This window comes from Polypterus senegalus, chromosome 13 (assembly GCF_016835505.1).
Source record: "Polypterus senegalus isolate Bchr_013 chromosome 13, ASM1683550v1, whole genome shotgun sequence".
NCBI lineage: Eukaryota > Metazoa > Chordata > Cladistia > Polypteriformes > Polypteridae > Polypterus > Polypterus senegalus.
The window spans coordinates 141,188,510-141,207,746 of NC_053166.1; the positions used below are offsets into that span (position 1 = coordinate 141,188,510).

Here is a 19,237-nt window from a genome sequence, read left to right on the forward strand (position 1 = left end):
GAGAGTACAATCACTGTAATATAAAGCCAATTTGTATATTCTATTTAAAAGTATAAATTGCTGAGATATTTATATCTTTTACACTGGAGAAAAAGAGGGCAAAGGAAGAATATGCAGACTGCATACAGATGTTAATTGGCTGGGAACTGAACCAAATTTTCAGGAGATGTCCGGTAGTAGAGTTATCCACTGTGCCATCATGCTGTGCGGATGATAACTTACAACTTACCAAGTCATACATTGTTATGTATTAAGTTATTAAACAAAGCACAGTGGTTTAAAAATATGTGAAGCGTAAACTTGTTCAGGAAGTGTGGTCAGATGGCCTAGTCTTCTTTTTGACTATGACTCGCTGTGAATCTGAGCCAGTGACTTCAGTCGTAATTTTCAATATAAATATCTTGAGATTAATGTAAATTGTTCTGCTATTTTACTTAATTTCATATTGAACTTTCATATTAAAGCTTGATTTGATAAGAAATAACTTAAGTCTTTTAAATAGTTTAAAGTAACAAGTTAGAATGATGTAATAACATCAAACAAAATGAGTTGTGTTATCAGATTAATGGTTTTGTCCATCATGCACATATTATTGTGGGTGTTTCTTCTAGCCACACTCTTAACCAGAGACCAGTAATTTTTGTTCCTGAGTGAAGGCAAAGTTTTAACAAGCATTAGGAACCAAACAATGGTTCTGAAAAATATTTTTGAAAAGCAAGCACAGAAATCAAATGTGTGGACAAGGAAAAATAGTAAACACAAAAGAATTTGAAATCACTAGCACAGCAGTGAGTGAACACTGTTGAGCAGCTGAATTTTTTTTATTACATACTTTCCTAATTAGTGGCGGCTAGAAAAAGTCTTACCTACATTTAAAACTGCATAGCAGTTGAAGGATTGGCGTGCTAAGCAGAGGCATCAGTAAGGGTTGGAACTAGTGTTGACAAGAATGAGAAAGAGGATCATTTTAAATCTGCAGAATGAAGAAGGAAAAAAGACAGGCATACTGTATGTATACAAGGTTGTCAGCTATAAAGAAGTAACCTCTAAAAACTAAACTCTCAAATAAGTGAAAGCTGTCTGCCTTTTCCTGTAACCAAGTTCTACATTCCTCGTGTATATGAAAGAAAATGGCTTGGCTAAGTTTTACCTTTTTTTGTGAGAAGTAAGGATATGCAAAAATGTTTTCTGATCACATTACCCCTCTTCCCTGCTGCTAAATGTTTCTGCCATATACCATCTGTTGTTCTTTCACAAGACTGTCTTAGGTATAATAACTTTTACCACCTCTTCTGTCTTACAGGTCCCTTTCCTTGCAAAGCAATCAACAAAATTCTTTGGAGGACCTCTTCAGCTGGGTAGGTCTTAGATGAACTCTTTCAGAAGGTTTTCTTCATTAATGACCAACAAAGATGTAGGTTAGAGGAGATAGATAGATTAAGTCAAAATGTTTCCATTAGTATAATGCCCTGCGGTGGGATGGCTTCCTGCCTTGCACCTTGTGTTGGCTTGGATTGGCTCCAGCAGACCCCCGTGACCCTGTACTTAGAATATAGCGGGTTGGATGATGGATGGATGGATAGTATAATTCCCAAGAATTAGATTTTTGCAATTAATCAGTTCAGAACAGTTTTTCACATTCCTGCATCTAATGCTCATATGAACTTGAACAACTTCTTCACAATTGATGGCTGCTGAAATTTGTGCTGATTTTTCTTTTTCTTTCTTTCATTTGTTACATCAAAATTGGGGGTCCCTGATAGATGGTTGTTTTTACTGAAGAATACATTTTTAATGAGAGTACACTGTTGGGATGGGGTCTATATTCTCTTTTTGATGTCACTTTTCTTATCATTTACATTTATTTATTTAGCCAATGCTTTTATCCAAAATGACTTAAACCATTTGATTTACGGTTGGTTATATTTCTTTTGTTTTTTCCAATTGTGGCAAAGGTGGGTGAAGTGACTTGCTAAGGGTTGCACAGTTTCAGTGGTGGTGGGCTTTGAACCAATAACTTCATTGTTAGAAGTCCATAGCCTTAACCACCATACCACACTGCCTGTTAATCACCTTTTTTCTCTCTTTTAAAAATAGCTAAAAAATTTGAATGACATAGTGATCATTGACTATTATTAGAACATTCAAACCATCTAGATGAGAACAGGCCAACAAAGTTCTCCAGTCCTGTCCACTTTTTTTCTTCCAAAAAACATCAAGTCGAGTTTTGAAAGTCCCTAAAGTCTTACTGTCTACCACACTACTTGATCGCTTATTCCATTATTAAGTGTCTATCGTTCTTTGTGTAAGAAAAACCTCCTAATGTTTTTGCAAAATTTACCCTTAAGCTTCCAACTGTGTCCCCATGCTGTTGATCTACAAGTGCATATGGTCCAAGTGGTTTGGACTTTCATTACTTTTTAAAAACCTTGTGTCATCCCTTGTCATTGATGATTTTGTGGTCTGTGGAATGCTCATTTTAAAGGATACAAATTTTACAAAAGTGGCCATTCACTCCATCAATAACTAATGGCTTTGTTGCCCTTATCCAAACATTTTTAATGTTCAGTATCTGTATCAACTATAAGACTCCATAGTTTATTCTAGATTCGAACAGCTCCTTGTGTGAAGAAACTTTTATTTCCGTTCCTACCTGTAATAGTAAATTACATACTTAAATTTAGTCTACCTGATGAACATTCTTGATGTCTTGGAAAATTCTGAAGATATGAGTTAGATCTTGGCTTAGCCATCCTTCTTCAGACTTCACGATGTTCATTTCTTTCAGCCTGTCCGAGTAGTACATGCCCTTTTTTAGTCAAAGGTCCAAAGCTCTGCCTCTTGCAAAGGAACTGGAATAACCGGTTACTCAACATTTGAATTGTACTACAAACTGTATAACTGGGATATACTTTTTAAAATTAGCACCTGCTTTTTTTGCCTATCCTTCTATATAAAAGCGGTCGGGATTGTCCTTCCGTCCCGTGAGTGCTACGCAGGCACGGAGTTTCACACACGCCCCATCCATTTTGCAATGCACGATGGGATTTGTAGTTTCGTTTTTCCAGGTAAAAGATGATTTTCTACTCCAGACTGTGCGATATCTTCTTCTTCTTTCTTACTATATAAAAGCGGTCGGGATTGTCCTTCCGTCCCGTGAGTGGAAAGCGTAGCGGTATTCCGCTTATCACAGATTTACTACTTGCAGCTTGCGGTACAAAGCGACATGATGTGAGCAGAGTTCTGGTGCTCCCATCGTTCCCTTGCTTTTGTGCGCGATGCGCTGGAAAAATAGACAAAATTATGTCTCTGGAAATAATTAATGTTGATGGACTACAAATGCCACACCGCGTAGTAAATATCAGGGGGGTTCAAAAGGGCGACCTCAATATAGAAAAAAAGTTTACATTTCATCACAAAAATAACAGAAACTTACGAGTATTAAAGTAATACCGCTCAAATGCAATATAACCAAATTAATGAGTTTGTATAAAATATCCAATTGATCTACATATTGAATTGCCTTAAGAAGTGATCAACTTAAACGTCGGTCGCCTTAAAAGGCGGGTCAGCCTAGTAATGTATATAAAAAAATATTCCGGATTTTTCCCAATATATTATGTTACAATTTGGAACATTAGGGTAACATATTGCAGAAGATTTCCAGGTTTAAATCCTGGCTTCTATTTTCACATTCCTTCTTTGTTCATCTGAGCTTTCCTTTTTCATCTCCAAAACATGCAGGTAAGATCGGCTGATAGCTGTAGGTTGGCTCTATGTAATTGGTGTCAAGTCTAGATTAGGTTGGTTTCTTAGCTTCCTGGAGCACTGGCCCACTACACCATTCAGTTCTTTTAGAAATGCAGTGCTTTTAATAGCATTTTTTATCTGAAGCAAAGAAAAACAATTTTGAAGATTTGTTAAATGTAAACAGGAAAATTATAATCAACCCTTTAATCCTGAACTGGGATACTGGTTAAATAAGCATTCACTTCCATTTTTATGGCATACCTGAATGGACTGTTGTTCCAAAAGTTGTCCTTAGATGACACGATTTTGGTAGCCAAAGTTCATCTACTTGTAATTAAGGTATCATGGAACAAAGACTAACCACCTCTTGTGTGTTTCCAAGCAAACTACGTCATTAATATCCATCAACATTTAGAGCAATATGGAAGTTAACAAAACATGCCGAACTTGAAAGGCCTTGAAAATTCTTCACAAGTAAAACATGCATTGAGCAATAAAACATTGAAAAAATTAGGATGAGAAAAGGTCATTCAGCCCAACAAAGCTTGCCAGTCCTATCCACTTAATAATTCAAAAATAATATCAAGTCAAGTTTTGAAGATACTGAAATCCTACTGTTTAGTACATTTCTTTGAAACTTCCAAATGTTTACAGTATGTGAAATTCACCCTTAACAAGTTTCCAACTGTGTCCATTTTAAAGTAAAAGTCTCGGTTCACTGTGCGTATTCCTTTAATCATTTTAAAAAGTTCATCCATGTCACTTCTTCATCACCTTTTGCTTAAACTGAAAAGGCTGAGCTCTTGTAAAAAATAATAAAAAAAATCCATCCATCAAACAGAAGGGTAGTTGTAATGCTTTGTGTGATTATTTAGGGTGCTGCTTGAGAGTTTACTTTAGCACATAATGTTCTTTAGTTCATTTGATGGACTTTAGTTCCCTATGCATTTTATTTCTTTAGAAGCCCATTTGTCCTATTCAGTGGTGGTATGCCCAGAGCCAGCTATGGGGACAGGCACTGTGTTACTGTCTTGCAAGAGAAGACACAGGTGACCCTGGACTTCACATCTCGTGTCATCGACTTCTTTACAGTTCATAGCACAGCAGCTGAAGATGGTAAGTAGTAGCTTCATAGTGCTTTTTTTTTTTTTTCCTTTAGCACGAATGCTAATTATTTAAACGAACAGAAGATTGTTTCCTCAGAGTTCAACATGCATTATAGAAATGGCTTGACGACATGGTAAATTTCATGGTACATCCAGTGTCCTTTCCATGTCTTTCAAATATCTCTGTTAGAATTTGACTTAGAAGCTTTGGTGTTCTTACTACTAGTCACAGCTGGACAGTTTCTGTGATCTGTGGTGTTTTATGATGTAACTTTGTAGGGCTCTGTGCTTGTTTTCTGAATATGCTTTTTTTTTTTAAATATACTGCCAGAGTTTGATGACCCAAGTGCCCTTGTGGTTCTTCTTGAGGAGGAGCTGGTGGCAATAGACCTTCAGACAACTGGGTGGCCCACTATCCCCTCACCCTACCTTGCCCCTCTCCATTCATCTGCCATCACCTGCTCATATCACATCTCAAATGTACCTGCCAAGCTTTGGGAAAGAATCATCGGTGCCGGAGAGGTTCAGAACCCACAGCAAGCCCACATGGTAAGAGGACAGTTCAGCTTGAGGTACAAATGGTTTTACTGCCCTCTGACTACCATCTGTAGAGATTTGTAAATACTGTACTGTCAGTGTTCTCCAAAAACTATAAGTATATTTTTAAATGAATAGACCTCGGTCTTCACCTACAACCTTTTGCTTTTTATCAATTGTAAAGTGCAAAAAATGGCCTGTCCTGTTTTAAAATAATGCATTCTGTATTTTTGAGATATGCTGAGCAATATGTAGGTAAACAACAAAGATGCAAACTAGCTTTCAAAATGACTAACAGATCTTCCTCTTAATTTAAACCCTCGCCTCTTTGTCCAGTCATATTATGTATTTGCAGATGCATTGATTTTTTTTTTTGGGTAGGTTATTAGCTGGCTTTATTTTTCTCTCATACTGTATCTTTTTCCTTCTGTGGGAGGTTTAACATGTATTTACATATGGCAGCTGTCCCTGTTTTTATTTAAGTTGTATTGTAATGAGAAAGCACAGTTTACTTTGCCGTGTTCAGTTTTTTTGAAGTTATTTAAGAGTCCATTCCTCTCTTGCATCCAAGGAAAGCTTCTGTGTGAACTTGTAATGTGAATTAGAGCATCATACCACTGTGATGGTGGTTGAAGTGTTAACTGGAAAGCAAGTGTTAATGAAGTGATTGCCTTCTGATCTCTCAAATGAGTTGTTTGCATCTTGGACAGATGGCTGCATAGCTTTAAACTTCCTGCTGTGTAAAAGCTCAAGGGGAGGGCTTAACAAGGCTACAGTTTCCCTTTCCTCATTGGGATGTTGAGTTGCCAATCGGCATTCCCATACTTTGTAAAATCTTAATCTCTTCAAGCTGATGAAGCTGTCTTTATCAAATAGGTCTGCATTGTACAGTTTTCTGCCTTAAGTATCTGTTTAATGCACTCTAAATGGCTAGGATTAGCATTTTTGGCATATCTTAATTACATATGTGATCAATTTTATTACCACTTAAAAATTGCCTGTACCAATTTTAACCTTTTTTCTTTTTTTTTTTTTAAATTATTAAATAGAAATGGCCAGTGAATGGTGGGAAAAGTTTAGCTCCAGAGCCAATCCAGAAGGGTCTCCTTTTAACTGGGTAAGGAAATATTTCTTGGGCAGTTTGTGAGTCTGGACGATTACTTGAAATTTTGTTTGCTAATATTCTGGTTTGTTTAACATTTCACAATGTATTTTATGAATCACATGGTGGTGTAATTTATTGGTGAAGCAAGAGGGTCTCATGTATTAATGCAGGTGAGGGTTGAACTAGCAATTAAATTGATTTCCTATATACTTAAATCATTGTACAGTATACCTTTTCCATGTAGACTTTGAAACTGTCCAGCTAGCAATAGATTACTACACCATTAGTACCCATTTAAAGTTGGGGAGGGTATAATAGTACCACATTGATGAAACTGAAGTATATTAATTAATATGTGTTTTGTGACATGGTTGATTCTTCTTGAATGTCTGTAGAGCGTTTTTTAAATCTAATTGGTGTTATCCTAGTTGCCTAGTTGTATAATGCTGTTAAACCACCGGGGTTTGTTGCTTTTTTGTTTGTGACCCTGTTATATTAATTCATATTGAGAGCTTTGTCTTAAAATAAAAGATGTGGAGTAGAAATTGATTTCTCACTGATATTCTGATTTGATTTAATTAACTTCTTCATAAGAGTCAGAATGTTGGCTTTCTTAATTTCTTAATTGCCTCTTTCTTTCCCACTCAATTTTAGGCATGAAGACGGCACTGTTAGATTCTGGGATGCATCTGGTGTTTCCTTGAAACCCCTTTATAAGCTTAACACAGCCAGCATATTCCATACAGACTGCGAGCATAATGACAGCTTGACACAGCCTGGTGAGGAAGAGTGGCCTCCATTTCGAAAGGTATCTGGTCTTGCACTAGCAAAATGGATAGGTGGCTTTCTACATGGTCTATTTTGGCCCATAAAACTGTGTCATTTGCTACTGAATTATTTGAAAACAGGAAAATGAAAGGGAAGGTTTATTTTAAAAAGAATTTAATTTGTATGCATTAACTTATGTGGCACCAAAGTAAAATGTAAATGTCTATACAGCACTTTCACGCTGCCAAAACTCTGACTGCTTTAAACATGGTACATTGAGTGAAGCCCAGTCTCATCTGATCAGATCATAGGTAGTTAACTGTAAACTTCCACCATGCCTCATTCTCCTGTAAAGTATAGCACTAGCTAGGCAGTTATTTATTCGTGTAATCCCCATGAAGTGGGTAGTGCTTAGTAATAGGGACCTTCTTTGTCTGATGATCTCAGAAACTTGAAGAATTAAGTCGTCTTTAAATACAGCTGACCTATTACACTTTTTTGGATGAAGGTTTCTAGTGGTACAGGGCAAGGTCCGGCTGGTGGGGGTGTTGGGTATTAGTCCATACGTGAAAAGCTCCAATCTCAAGAAAACAGCTTCAGCTCCTGGGTGCTCCCTCTTACACTCTCACCTGCCTTCTCTTATGGGAAAATGGAGAAAGTTCTGTTTTTGTAATACACATACAACCCTGAAATCCCAATACAAAAAAAACAACTTCTGAAGTTGTCTTTGCAATCATGTTACTTTTATCCATTCTGTAATCCTTCAGCACAGATGTTAGACAGTCCCTAACAAAGATCATCCTTCCCCAAATAAGACTTAAGAAAATGAGGACTGTTAAGAAATTAATGGCAGATGAGGGAAATCATTCCAGCCTCTCCTCATCTCCCAGCGCACACAGGAAATGGATGACTTGAACTTGGCATGCCAGGGCTGTCAGCATGTGGGGCTTGTGCTGGAATATTTTCCTATTTCAGCTATAATTAAGAACAGGCCAGCTGCAAAACTAAACAGATTTGCTGAGCTCTGCACACAATTAGATTAGCACTGCCCCTTTCCCCTCTTCTATGTATTGTTAAGTTCATACTTAAACAGCTAATAGAAACATGGATTTTTTTCTCAGTGTTTTTAAATCCTCATTGATTGTGATACCTTGTCTAATGAGATCAATTTATTATTAGTCTGTTCTATTTACATAAAAAATGTATCAATTTGTATTGTAAATAGTGCCTTTCACACACTACCAAGATGACAACAAAGTTAGGAGTAAGACTAGGAAAGCAAAACATAGTGCCTTGTATAAGAGACGATATGAACAGAGTTAGGTCACCCAACTGTCTAGCATGTGAATACCATATAAGAAAGGGTAGCTCATTGTCTGTGATCCGATTGAAAAGAAATTTGAAAAGACCATTATTTCTCTCAAAATGTTAATTTTAAGAAATTGATTTTAGTTGGTTTGATTTAGTCCTGCAATATGATCTAAAGGCACTCCATATTTTGTTTTTTGATTAAACAAGTGTTGAACTGGACAAATTCCCTAAGCTTATTGGCAACATAAAGATGTCCAGCCATTTTAGCTGTTAAGATTTAAAATATAATAAGGTAAGTTCTATCATTGGTTATAGATGTCACTCATGTAGTTAAAAATAAAATTTCACTGCCCAGACAGAATAATCCCTGTATTTCATTATTTAACTGTCCATCCATCCATTTTCTTGATCTGCTTATTTAAATTTTAAATAATCTTTGAGTGGAACGTCTAATGGCAGCGTCAGGCACACAGCTGGCACCATACAGCTAAAGCCATCATTTACCCATCCATTTTTCAAAATCTGCCTAATTTAAATTTTAGACTAATCTGGTACTGGAGTTTATGCAGCAGTTTTGAGCACTAGGAAGGAGGTATTTCATTTAGGGACATGTGTGCAAGCACACAGACATGTTTTGCCACTCAATCCAGCACACATGTTTGTTTTTTTGGCATATGGGACTGGCTCAGAGCACACAAAACTTAACTAAATGATGAAAAGATCGTTTTAAAATTGTCTTTAAATCAACTTGTTTTGTTTCTTTTTATGCTGATCCACATTACTAACACACATTACTAGCATTTACAAATATTCAGTACATACATAAATACTTACTACCACTGTGTAAAGTCCCCCAGAAACAAATATTTATGTAGTTATCTTTTATCATTAGTTTTTTTTTTAAGATAAGTGGAAGTTTAAAATGATTTTTGATGTCGACTATAAATCTTTGGGATCTGTGGCCTTGAATGATTTGGTTTGTTAGAGTGAAAGACCTGCTGAGCTAAGCCAGTTGGCTCCCCATTGCCTTCTGAGCTCTTAAATATAGTCTGACTGATTTTAAATAGAACTTAAACGTAGATAAATAACTAAATATCCTCAAATTTTAAGGTGTATAAAGTAGTGTATTTACAAACATAATACTCAGAAAAAGCAAGTTGCTTTTGAGAAATTATGTATTGTATTGGATTTAAATTGTGATATGAAAGTTGGTTATTTTCATTGACGCAGTGTTACTGTGCCTGAGTGCTTAGTTGCCTCGTCGTCTAATGTAGAAGGTTTGAATCCCATGCACAGTTGTTATGTAAGCTTCATATGGATATTGATCTCCTTTCCAGAGTGTTGAGGATTTCTGGTTTTCTGTCCACATTCCCAGAGATGTGCATGACTTGTTAATTAGTAATTCCATACTGATAAGAGTGTGGATGTACGTGTCTTTAAGACCTGTGATGTGCTGGTGCACTATCTAGAACTGGTTTCTGTCTGTGCCCAGTGTTCTCAGCAGCTCCCCATGAGCAAAAAATAGATTTAGTAGGTCTGAGAATATTCGGTTATGTACATTGGATATCTGAGATCACCCATATAAAAAAAATTGTGTACACTATTTGAGGCCTTAGTATCAAATCTGTATATTAAATCTTCTGGAATATATGCAGAAATAATAAATTAATATTTATTTGTATTATTTTGAGATATATGCTGTTCTGTATAATATAAAATATGGATCAGAAATATTCAAATGCAGTTGTATTGTAAAGTTAAACTGAATGTGGGTTATTTTTCAGGTTGGCTGTTTTGATCCATACAGTGATGATCCCCGTTTGGGAATACAGAAGATCTCATTATGTAAATACAGTGGCAAGCTAGTGGTAGCTGGCACAGCTGGACAGGTAATTGTATTTTCTTGGTTTTTAACTTTTGGAGAATGTGATATATTTTATGGGGACAATGCTGAATTATTAATTTATGCTGAATACAAAATTGCCCAGGTTAAGTAACGCTTCAACTTTTTCAAATTCAAAGTCATATCAACCATGATTACTTTTATATGGTTTTATTAGTATATCATAGCGTATGAACAATCCTTAATGTTTTTTTTTTCCCCCTATGCTTTTATCATCAGGTGTTGCTTATGGAGCTGAATGATGACAAATCAGAACACATGATCAATATTTCCACAGTGGACCTTCTGCAGGATCGGGAAGGCTTCACCTGGAAAGGGCATGATCGACTTGCGCCCAAAAGCAACCCAGTGTGTTTCCAACCTGGCTTTCAGCCCAGCATTCTGGTGCAGTGTATGCCTCCTGCAGCCGTAACTGCAGTTACTCTGAATGCTGAGTGGAACCTAATTGCCTTTGGAACCAGTCATGGCTTTGGTTTGTTTGATTACCTCCGACGCAGCCCAGTGCTTGCCAGGTAAGTGCCTTTGGTGCCTGCATTGGTGTTCTCCTATGGGACCTTTTCTCATAATCAACAGACCTTGCATCTAACTATGCAGTGATATCTGACATGCCCTGTGCCTTCCATTACCTACATCAGTGGTCTTCCTACTTTCTGAAGAAAACATTCACAGGCATTTTGTTCATTCTGTTTACATACTGCTGTTTGGATTAGATTGGGCTTCAACAAAAACACTGACATCCAAATAAAGTGTATGAAGGTTTCGTATTTTAAGTGAAGCATTAGAAGCTGTGAAAAGATGAAAGGGAGTTTTTTAAATGCAGTTGGACAACATGCTGTGAACACAGACAGAGTCTGCATGGATACTTTGCCATCCTTTCTGCATTACCTGGTTTCTTTAGGAGTTTAGTCATTGTATTTTGCCTACCAACATAGAACTGTGGAGGTCATGACTTGAGGATCCCTTCAGAGACACTGTTTCTCACTCTGCACACTTCATAGATGCAAAGCTACCACATGATCATCAAGCAGTTTTCCACAGTTGTGCCTTTGGCAGTTCTTTTTGCCATTCCATACCACAGATATCACTCAGATGTTTGCTTGTTTGTATGCATTTTAAATTTATATGCTGAACTTGTTTGAAATCTTCTTTTGTCTAGGTGTACTCTCCACCCCAATGATTCCTTGGCTATGGAAGGCCCTCTGTCTCGGGTCAAGTCCTTGAAGAAATCCCTGCGCCAGTCATTTAGGCGAATCCGTAAAAGCAGAGTGTCTGGAAAGAAGCGAGTGGCCATCAACAGCCCAACTAGCAAAGTAAGCTAAGTGGGGAAACGACTCTAACCTGGGCAAACTAACTCTTCCTATGCTGAAACTTGTGGAAGAAAAAGGAAATCTTTCTGAGTCAACCCTTGTAGCCACCCACAGGAGCATAGGCTTAAAAAGTATCTGATATGAAGTAAAATGATTTATGACAGTTTACTATAGAATGAGAGCTTTATGTCTGAAATGAATGTGGCACTGACATGTTTCTTTAAAACAGAGGTTTAGGAAGATCAGTGACTGAAACAAAAAATTAAGAATTTTTTTTTGAACTTGGCATTTTATTCACATTGTTTTATGTGTGATTAGTCACCTCTGGCTGATTTAGTTCTTTATGAAGTTCATGTGATTTAGGTCTCTAATTTGCAGAGCTGTTTACAATGAGCCAAAAACACATTCATTATGGTAATGGACTTGGAAGCAAAAAAAATGTAGAACTGCTTCCAAACATTTGTGTAAAATGGTAAGGTAGTGACAGAAGTGCTGTTTTGTTTAATTTTTCAAATTGTCTTACAATATTTTGACAGGTGAAATTACAAAAACTTGCCAATATTCAGTTTTATATTGTTCTGAAAGGTTGTTTATTCATGTGGTAATGTGTGTTTATCTCAAAATGCTGGCACCCGTCTTAAGTAGATGCCTCAAACGAACACTTAGAAATGTCTGATTGGCCTAAATCTTACAAATGCAAAGTTAAACAGAAAAAAAGATTTGATCTTAAACAGTTGATTTTGAGGTCTTTGAGGTAGCTATCCAACTTGGTTTGTTTATGTACTTTTGTAACTGCAAACTGAGATTTCAGAGTACCCTTTGTACTTGATAGTTCTAACCATCCTGTATTGTGGATGTACTTGTGTCTCCATTTCTAAGGGATTAAAAAAAATTAAAGAGCTTCTTGTATACACTTACTGTCAGAGTTCTTCAGATTCTTCCTGTTTCTGGCAATATTCCAACTTGTATTTAAATGGGCATCCTCCAGGTGCAGGAAGCTAATGCACATCTGGCAGAGCAGGCTGGACCCCATGATGTTGAGGTGGCACCAGTCCAGCGGCGAATAGAGCCCCGTTCAGCAGACGATTCTCTCTCCGGTGTGGTGCGCTGCCTATGCTTTGCGGACACGTACCTGCGAGACAGTAAGTTGTTCAGTTCAGCATGGCTTGGGAATGGGGTTGGAGGCAGCATGGGATTAAATGAACATTTCTAGTTTGATCCAATTAATGTTTTAGTGATAACAAGATGACAAAGGTGGGTGAAGCAAATGGCCATGGTACCATACTGCTCCATGGGGTAAGGTTTCAGATCAAATGCCTAATGTACAATTCTTTTGTAATTCTTCCTACATAACTGTCTTGTATTTTTGTATGCTACCAAATCTTTCATTCCCTTTTCATCTAAAACGCCTTCCAATCTGCAGAGTAAGCGTGTTGTGCTTCACTTGGAGTGCCCGTGCTTGCTGTTTATTTTGTTTTTCTATGCCTATTGGTGTTTTCCATTTTTTTTTGTGCCACATTGGTAGCTGACTTGTAGATATCATAGGAAAAAAAAGTTGAAATGCATTGGCATATTTAGTAACTACCGTAAAAAGGAGCTAGGTCCTATATAGTATACTTATATAGTACACTTTTACTGAATCCCTTCTACTGTAAAAAGGTTGCAAAAATGTGAGAGCAGCTTTTGTGGATAACTGCCCTAACCCTCACCCCCAACCCCATTCAATTGATGTGTTGTCAATATTTCACCTTTCAATATGAGAAACTGTCTTTAAAATTTAAGCTTTTTTATGCCTGAAAGATTCAAGAGATTATGTAGCGAAAACGCATGCGAGTTTTGGATGATAACAATAATAGGTTTTATTTATATAGTGCCTTTCCCATGCTCAAGGCACTTAATTTTAAAGTTCTTTCTAATGTGACATTTGAGAACTGACTGTCATTAGATACGACTGCATGTAGGTCCATACCGCTTTCTATAAAACTCCTATATAGAAGGTTGCTTTCAAAATAATAATGGAACATTTTTAATCAATTCAAGTAAAGTAATTTTGATAAAGCTATAGTATTACTACTAAAACATTCCCATCACGATAGCTTCTCATATACTACACTGGACTCCCTTTGCTCTTTACTCACAAAAAATGGCCTACTTTATATTCTACTAGCCGTTGGTTCCCTTCGTTGCTTTTAAGTTTTACTTAACACATTTTTACTGTCTCCCCTGCTTTCATTTTATCTTTTAAGTAGAAGGTGCTGGTTCAATTCCATTCTCACTTTTGTATTCTTAAAGCAACTATCTATGTAAGACCATTTTGGAAGAAATAACCATCCGTCCAAGAAACAAAATTGTAAAAGTGAAGCTCTAGGAAACTCCCTCATTTCTTTCAAGTGCAACACCTCAGAATAGCAAACTTCTATGGGGGCTTTTCTGCATTTACACATACAGTATTTCACTGCTTGTATGTTTAATGTCCATTTAACAAGGCTTCAACTACATTATTTGGCCCCTATAATAAAGGGTTGAAAGTCTAGTCAACAGTCTCAGTGGTACTAGAGGCAGAGTTGTGAATCAGTAGGATTTATTGATTTATTAGTGGCCAGAGCAAAAAAAGAAGCTCCTAGATTAACCTGAAAGACCTCTATGGCACACAGTGTTAAATGTAAGTACAGTTTACAGTTTTCTCAGTGGTGACAAAGATGTTTAGTGCATCATACCTCTGTCTTTTATCTAACCATTATTAAAAACCATGACATTAGCTTTTCTTCATAAGTACGTTCATAGGCAACAAAAATAACTATTTATGAAACAAAGTGTCTTTTATTAGCATGTGACCAGCACTAATGTTTCTTTACCCACAATACTAAAGGATGTATGTAATGACCAAGGTATGTAAAACTGTTCATTTTTTTCAGTAGGCCTTGGTTTTGGGGGGTTTCTACAGTTAAACAAGACAGAATAGTGAGAGAGGGCAGCAGAAACTGTCTTCACTTGAGCTTGCTGTCCAAATTGATTGAATCCGAGCTAATTAATAAAGAAAAGCATGCACTAGTATGTGATGGCTGTTTGTGTCTGTCTTTTAATTTCTGCACTGTAAGTAATGCCCCTTTGTCCTTAATTGTCCTTAATTAGAAAAGAAACAGTGTGCATAAATTAGACTATGCTGTGTCTATTCAGGAGAAAAGAATGATGATAACCTGTGGTTAACAGTCCCAAATACCCCTGCCATGCCCAATTTAGACCTTTTTGTGTGGTACTGATAAATAATAGTTACAATAATTAAGTAATGATAAAGAGGTCTTGTTACAACAGAAAAGGAATGCATACAGACTTTTAATTGAATCATGTTTTGTGGCCTGTTATAATAAGTTGGAGGTCACAAGTTTTTCCTTTGCATTATGAATTACTTTTTGGGAGGTGGTGACTGTTGAGGAAATATGTTTGCTTTGGGGGCAAGGGAGATTTTATTACCTAAAGACAGAGTCAGATTTACATCTAGAAAAAACGTGCAACAAGTTTTTTTGACCAAAGGCAATATTGCATTTTAATAGTGAATTTTTGGCACTCCTTAAATGCAGATAGCTTTCACCTTAAGTGAATCAAAGTGGAACCAATTTTCACAGTAATTCCAAATTGTGTATTACACTGTATGTGTAGCACAAAGTGGGGGTCATTTTGTCATCCAGTCCATGTAAAGAACACTAAAATAAGAATGGGAGCACAGTGTGAAAGTAAAATAAGCCATAGAAGCTCAGCTACAGTGTACACTCTTTTGAAAATTCACTCCAATTTAACGAGTTTATTCATTTCTAGATCAGATGGTGCAGTCGTCTTACCTCTCCCTTCTCGGAGTCAATGTATGGATTTTTTGGGTGGATGATCGAGATGACTGGGTGGCTCATCCACTGTTTTCAGTTATAGTGGAGAGATACTATTGTTGATTTGACTGACAAACATTCGAGAGTGGTTAAGTAATTATGTGGCCCAAAGGACTGCAGACTGGCATAATACACAGAGACAATTATTTGGTTATGCTAATCAATTAAGGGACCATGTGACATAATTAAAAATGAATATATTAGCACAGTATCCACAGTTGTAACGTCAACTTAATTTTCACGCTGATGTAACATGTCTTACATTTCCTCACTTGGACTCTAATTCCAGTCATGGAGTTGGGTGGGAAGGTAACAATCGTAACGTTCAACCCCCAAGTGTTCCCTGCATTTTAGAAGTCGAACAATTTCAGCTTTGTTCGTTATATTTTGCAGAGTTCAAAATACATTGTGTTGAGTGTTTAAAAAAAAGATTTTTGCGACAGCAGAGATTATCGTCTGGGGGTGAGGAAAGTATATTGGGTAGTTCCAGATATAGTTTGTCAATTTATGTCACACTTTTGGACTCTGTCTCTGTTTAGTACTATTCTGCAAATTGCCGCTCAAGATGAAAGGAAAAACCATTTTGGTGGGGGCTCTGATTTGAAGGCATGAGGTACAGTTTTAGCAGGATGCCAAGATCGTTTGTAGATAGATGTGCAGCTGGCGTGGCTCTATAGTAATCAGAAGACTTTCTTTTGGATTTTTTTTTTTTATTTTATTTAATGAGCTGCATACAAAGCTTATGTTTTAAGTGGCATAACATATTGTTTAGCACAGAAACAGAGCACCAAGTCACCACCCTCCTGTAATAACTTGGCTGGTGTTTACTTGTGGTTACGATTTAATTGCTGTGAATGGCTGTAAAAACAATATCTCCTTGAAGACTATGGCTGAGCACATGATAAATTGCATTAAACCTCCCTAAATGTAGCAGTTTATGGCGTATACTTTTAGCTACCAGCTGTTTTTAAACTTCTGATAACTTTTGTTTAGGAATTAATTATCTGCGGCATCGTGTATTGAATTGATTGGCTCTTTTTTTTTTTTTTTTTTTTTTTTTGCCCTTTTGGATTAAAACTTTTTTTAGGCAAACTAGGTTTCATCCAGTTCTGTAAAAGACCAAGCAAGGATGGAGGCACAGGGAGTGGTAGACAAATGTTCAACAAGACAATCATGTTTTACAGCAAAGGGACTTTAAAGCACAGGCATTTACTGTTTAAAGTTCCAAGAAGTCCTCATGGTACTTAAGTAGTCAGTTTTGTTCTGTTAAGCTCTATTGAAGGTAACACTTGAACCACTAAAAAGGGGAAAAAGTCTGCATCTGGAACAGGGTATGTAGTAGATGAGTGCCAAGAATGGAGACTTAGAAGGTCTGAGGTCCACCATTTCTGAGTTCCTCTCAGCAGGTATTCTTTTTAACTATTATCATCTTTGCAGGCGTGCACCATGGACCTACAATGTGGGCTGGCACAAATTCTGGATCAGTGTATGCCTATGCATTGGAGGTACCATCACAGGAAAAATTCTCTGAGCACTCTGTGGAAGCTGTACTAGGCAAGGAGATTCAGTTGATGCACAGGGCACCAGTAGTTTCCATCGCTGTGTTGGATGGCAGGGGTAACCCACTGCCTGAGCCCTACGAGGTGTCCCGGGACCTGGCCAAAGCACCAGACATGCAAGGCAGCCATTCTGTTCTCATTGCATCTGAAGAGCAGTTTAAGGTACATCTTAACTCTTTTCTTTTATACAGAAATGGAGCAGATGGCCCAGTCCATCAATTTACCATTATTATTTGTTTCTTAAAAATGGAAAAAAACTGCTCAGATTATAACAACTAGTTCAGTGCGGTTTTTGAAGTCTCAAGCATATGTACACCCGGTTCTTTCAGTGTGGAAACTTTATGGTCTAAGGAGAAGTATTGTACCCACAAAGTCATCCTTTTAGCATTTTAGAATGTTGAGCATAGTGACCTGGTTGGTAAGCAGGTATAACTAGGAGTAGCTACAAATGGGCATGACTGTACCAGACTATTGATGTATTAGGAAAGAATGTGCATATACAGGTGCTGGTCATAAAATTAGACTATCATGACAAATTTGATTTATTTCAGTAATTCCGTTCAAAAAGTGAAACTTGTATATTAGATTCATTCATTACAGGCAGACTGATGCATTTCAAATGTTTGTTTCTTTTAATTTTGATGATTATAACTGAAGTCCCAAATTCAGTATCTCGGAAAATTCGAATATTGTGAAAAGGTTCAATATTGAAGACACCTGGTGCCACACTCTAATCAGCTAATTAACTCAAAACACCTGCAAAAGCCTTTAAATGGTCTCTCAGTCGAGTTCTGTAGGCTACACAATCATGGGGAAGACTGCTGACTTGACAGATGTCCAAAAGACGACCATTGACACCTTGCACAAGGAGGGCAAGACACAAAAGGTCATTCCTAAAGAGGCTGGCTGTTCACAGAGCTCTGTGTCCAAGCACATTAATAGAGAGGTGAAGGGAAGGACAAGATGTGGTAAAAAAAGTGTACAAGCAATAGGGATATCCGCACCATGGAGAGGATTGTGAAACAAAACCCATTCAAAACTGTGGGGGAGATTCACAAAGAGTGGACTGCAGCTGGAATCAGTGCTTCAAGAACCACCACGCGCAGACGTATGTAAGACATGGGTTTCAGCGGTCGCATTCCTTGTGTCAAGCCACACTTGAACAGGAGACAGCGTCAGAACGTCTCGCCTGGGCTAAAGACAAAACTGCTGCTGAGTGGTCCAAAATTATGTTCTCTGATTAAAGTAAATTTTGCATTTCCTTTGGAAATCAAGGTCCCAGAGTGTGGAGGAAGAGAGGAGAGGCACAGAATCAACGTTGCTTGAGGTCCAGTGTAAAGTTTCCACTGTCCGTGATCGTTTGGGGTGCCATGTCATCTGCTGGTGTTGGTCCATTGTGTTTTCTGAGGTCCAAGGTCAACGAAGAAGTCTACCAGGAAGTTTTAGAGCACTTCATGCTTCCTGCTGCTGACGAACTTTATGGAGATGCAGATTTCATTTTCCAACAGGACCTGGCACCTGCACACAGTGCCAAAGCTACCAGTACCTGGTTTAAGGACCACGGTATCCCTGTTCTTGATTGGCCAGCAAACTCGCCTGACCTTAACCCCATAGAAAATGTTTGGGGTATTGTGAAGAGGAAGATGCAATACGCCAGAGCCAACAATTCAGAAGAGCTGAAGGCCACTATCAGAGCAACATAGGCTCTCATAACACCTGAGCAGTGCCACAGACTGATCAACTACATGCCACGCCATATTGCTGCAGTAATCCAGGCCAAAGGAGCCCCAACTAAATATTGAGTGCTGTACAAGATCATACTTTTCATGTTCATACCTTTCAGTTGGCCAACATTTCTAAAAATCCTTTTTTTGCATTGGTCTTAATTGATATTCTAATTTTCCGAGATACTGAATTTGGGACTTTCATTAGTTGTTAAAAAAAAAAATAAACATTTGAAATACATCAGTCTGTGTGTAATGAATGAATCTAATATACAAGTTTCACTTTTTG

At 37.4% G+C, this 19,237-nt stretch overlaps 1 protein-coding gene across 1 annotated transcript in view; it reads left to right on the forward strand.

Annotated features, from left to right (window-relative positions):
* llgl1 (LLGL scribble cell polarity complex component 1) overlaps positions 1-19,237 on the forward strand; it is a 96,043-nt gene that overhangs the window by 61,353 nt on the left and 15,453 nt on the right. Inside the window, exons 8-17 of the mRNA XM_039776237.1 lie at positions 1,304-1,358; positions 4,712-4,866; positions 5,188-5,405; positions 6,443-6,510; positions 7,153-7,306; positions 10,362-10,466; positions 10,700-10,992; positions 11,637-11,790; positions 12,776-12,929; positions 17,103-17,386. Coding sequence (XP_039632171.1) covers positions 1,304-1,358; positions 4,712-4,866; positions 5,188-5,405; positions 6,443-6,510; positions 7,153-7,306; positions 10,362-10,466; positions 10,700-10,992; positions 11,637-11,790; positions 12,776-12,929; positions 17,103-17,386 — 1,640 coding nt within the window. The remainder of the gene's footprint in view (positions 1-1,303; positions 1,359-4,711; positions 4,867-5,187; positions 5,406-6,442; positions 6,511-7,152; positions 7,307-10,361; positions 10,467-10,699; positions 10,993-11,636; positions 11,791-12,775; positions 12,930-17,102; positions 17,387-19,237) is intronic.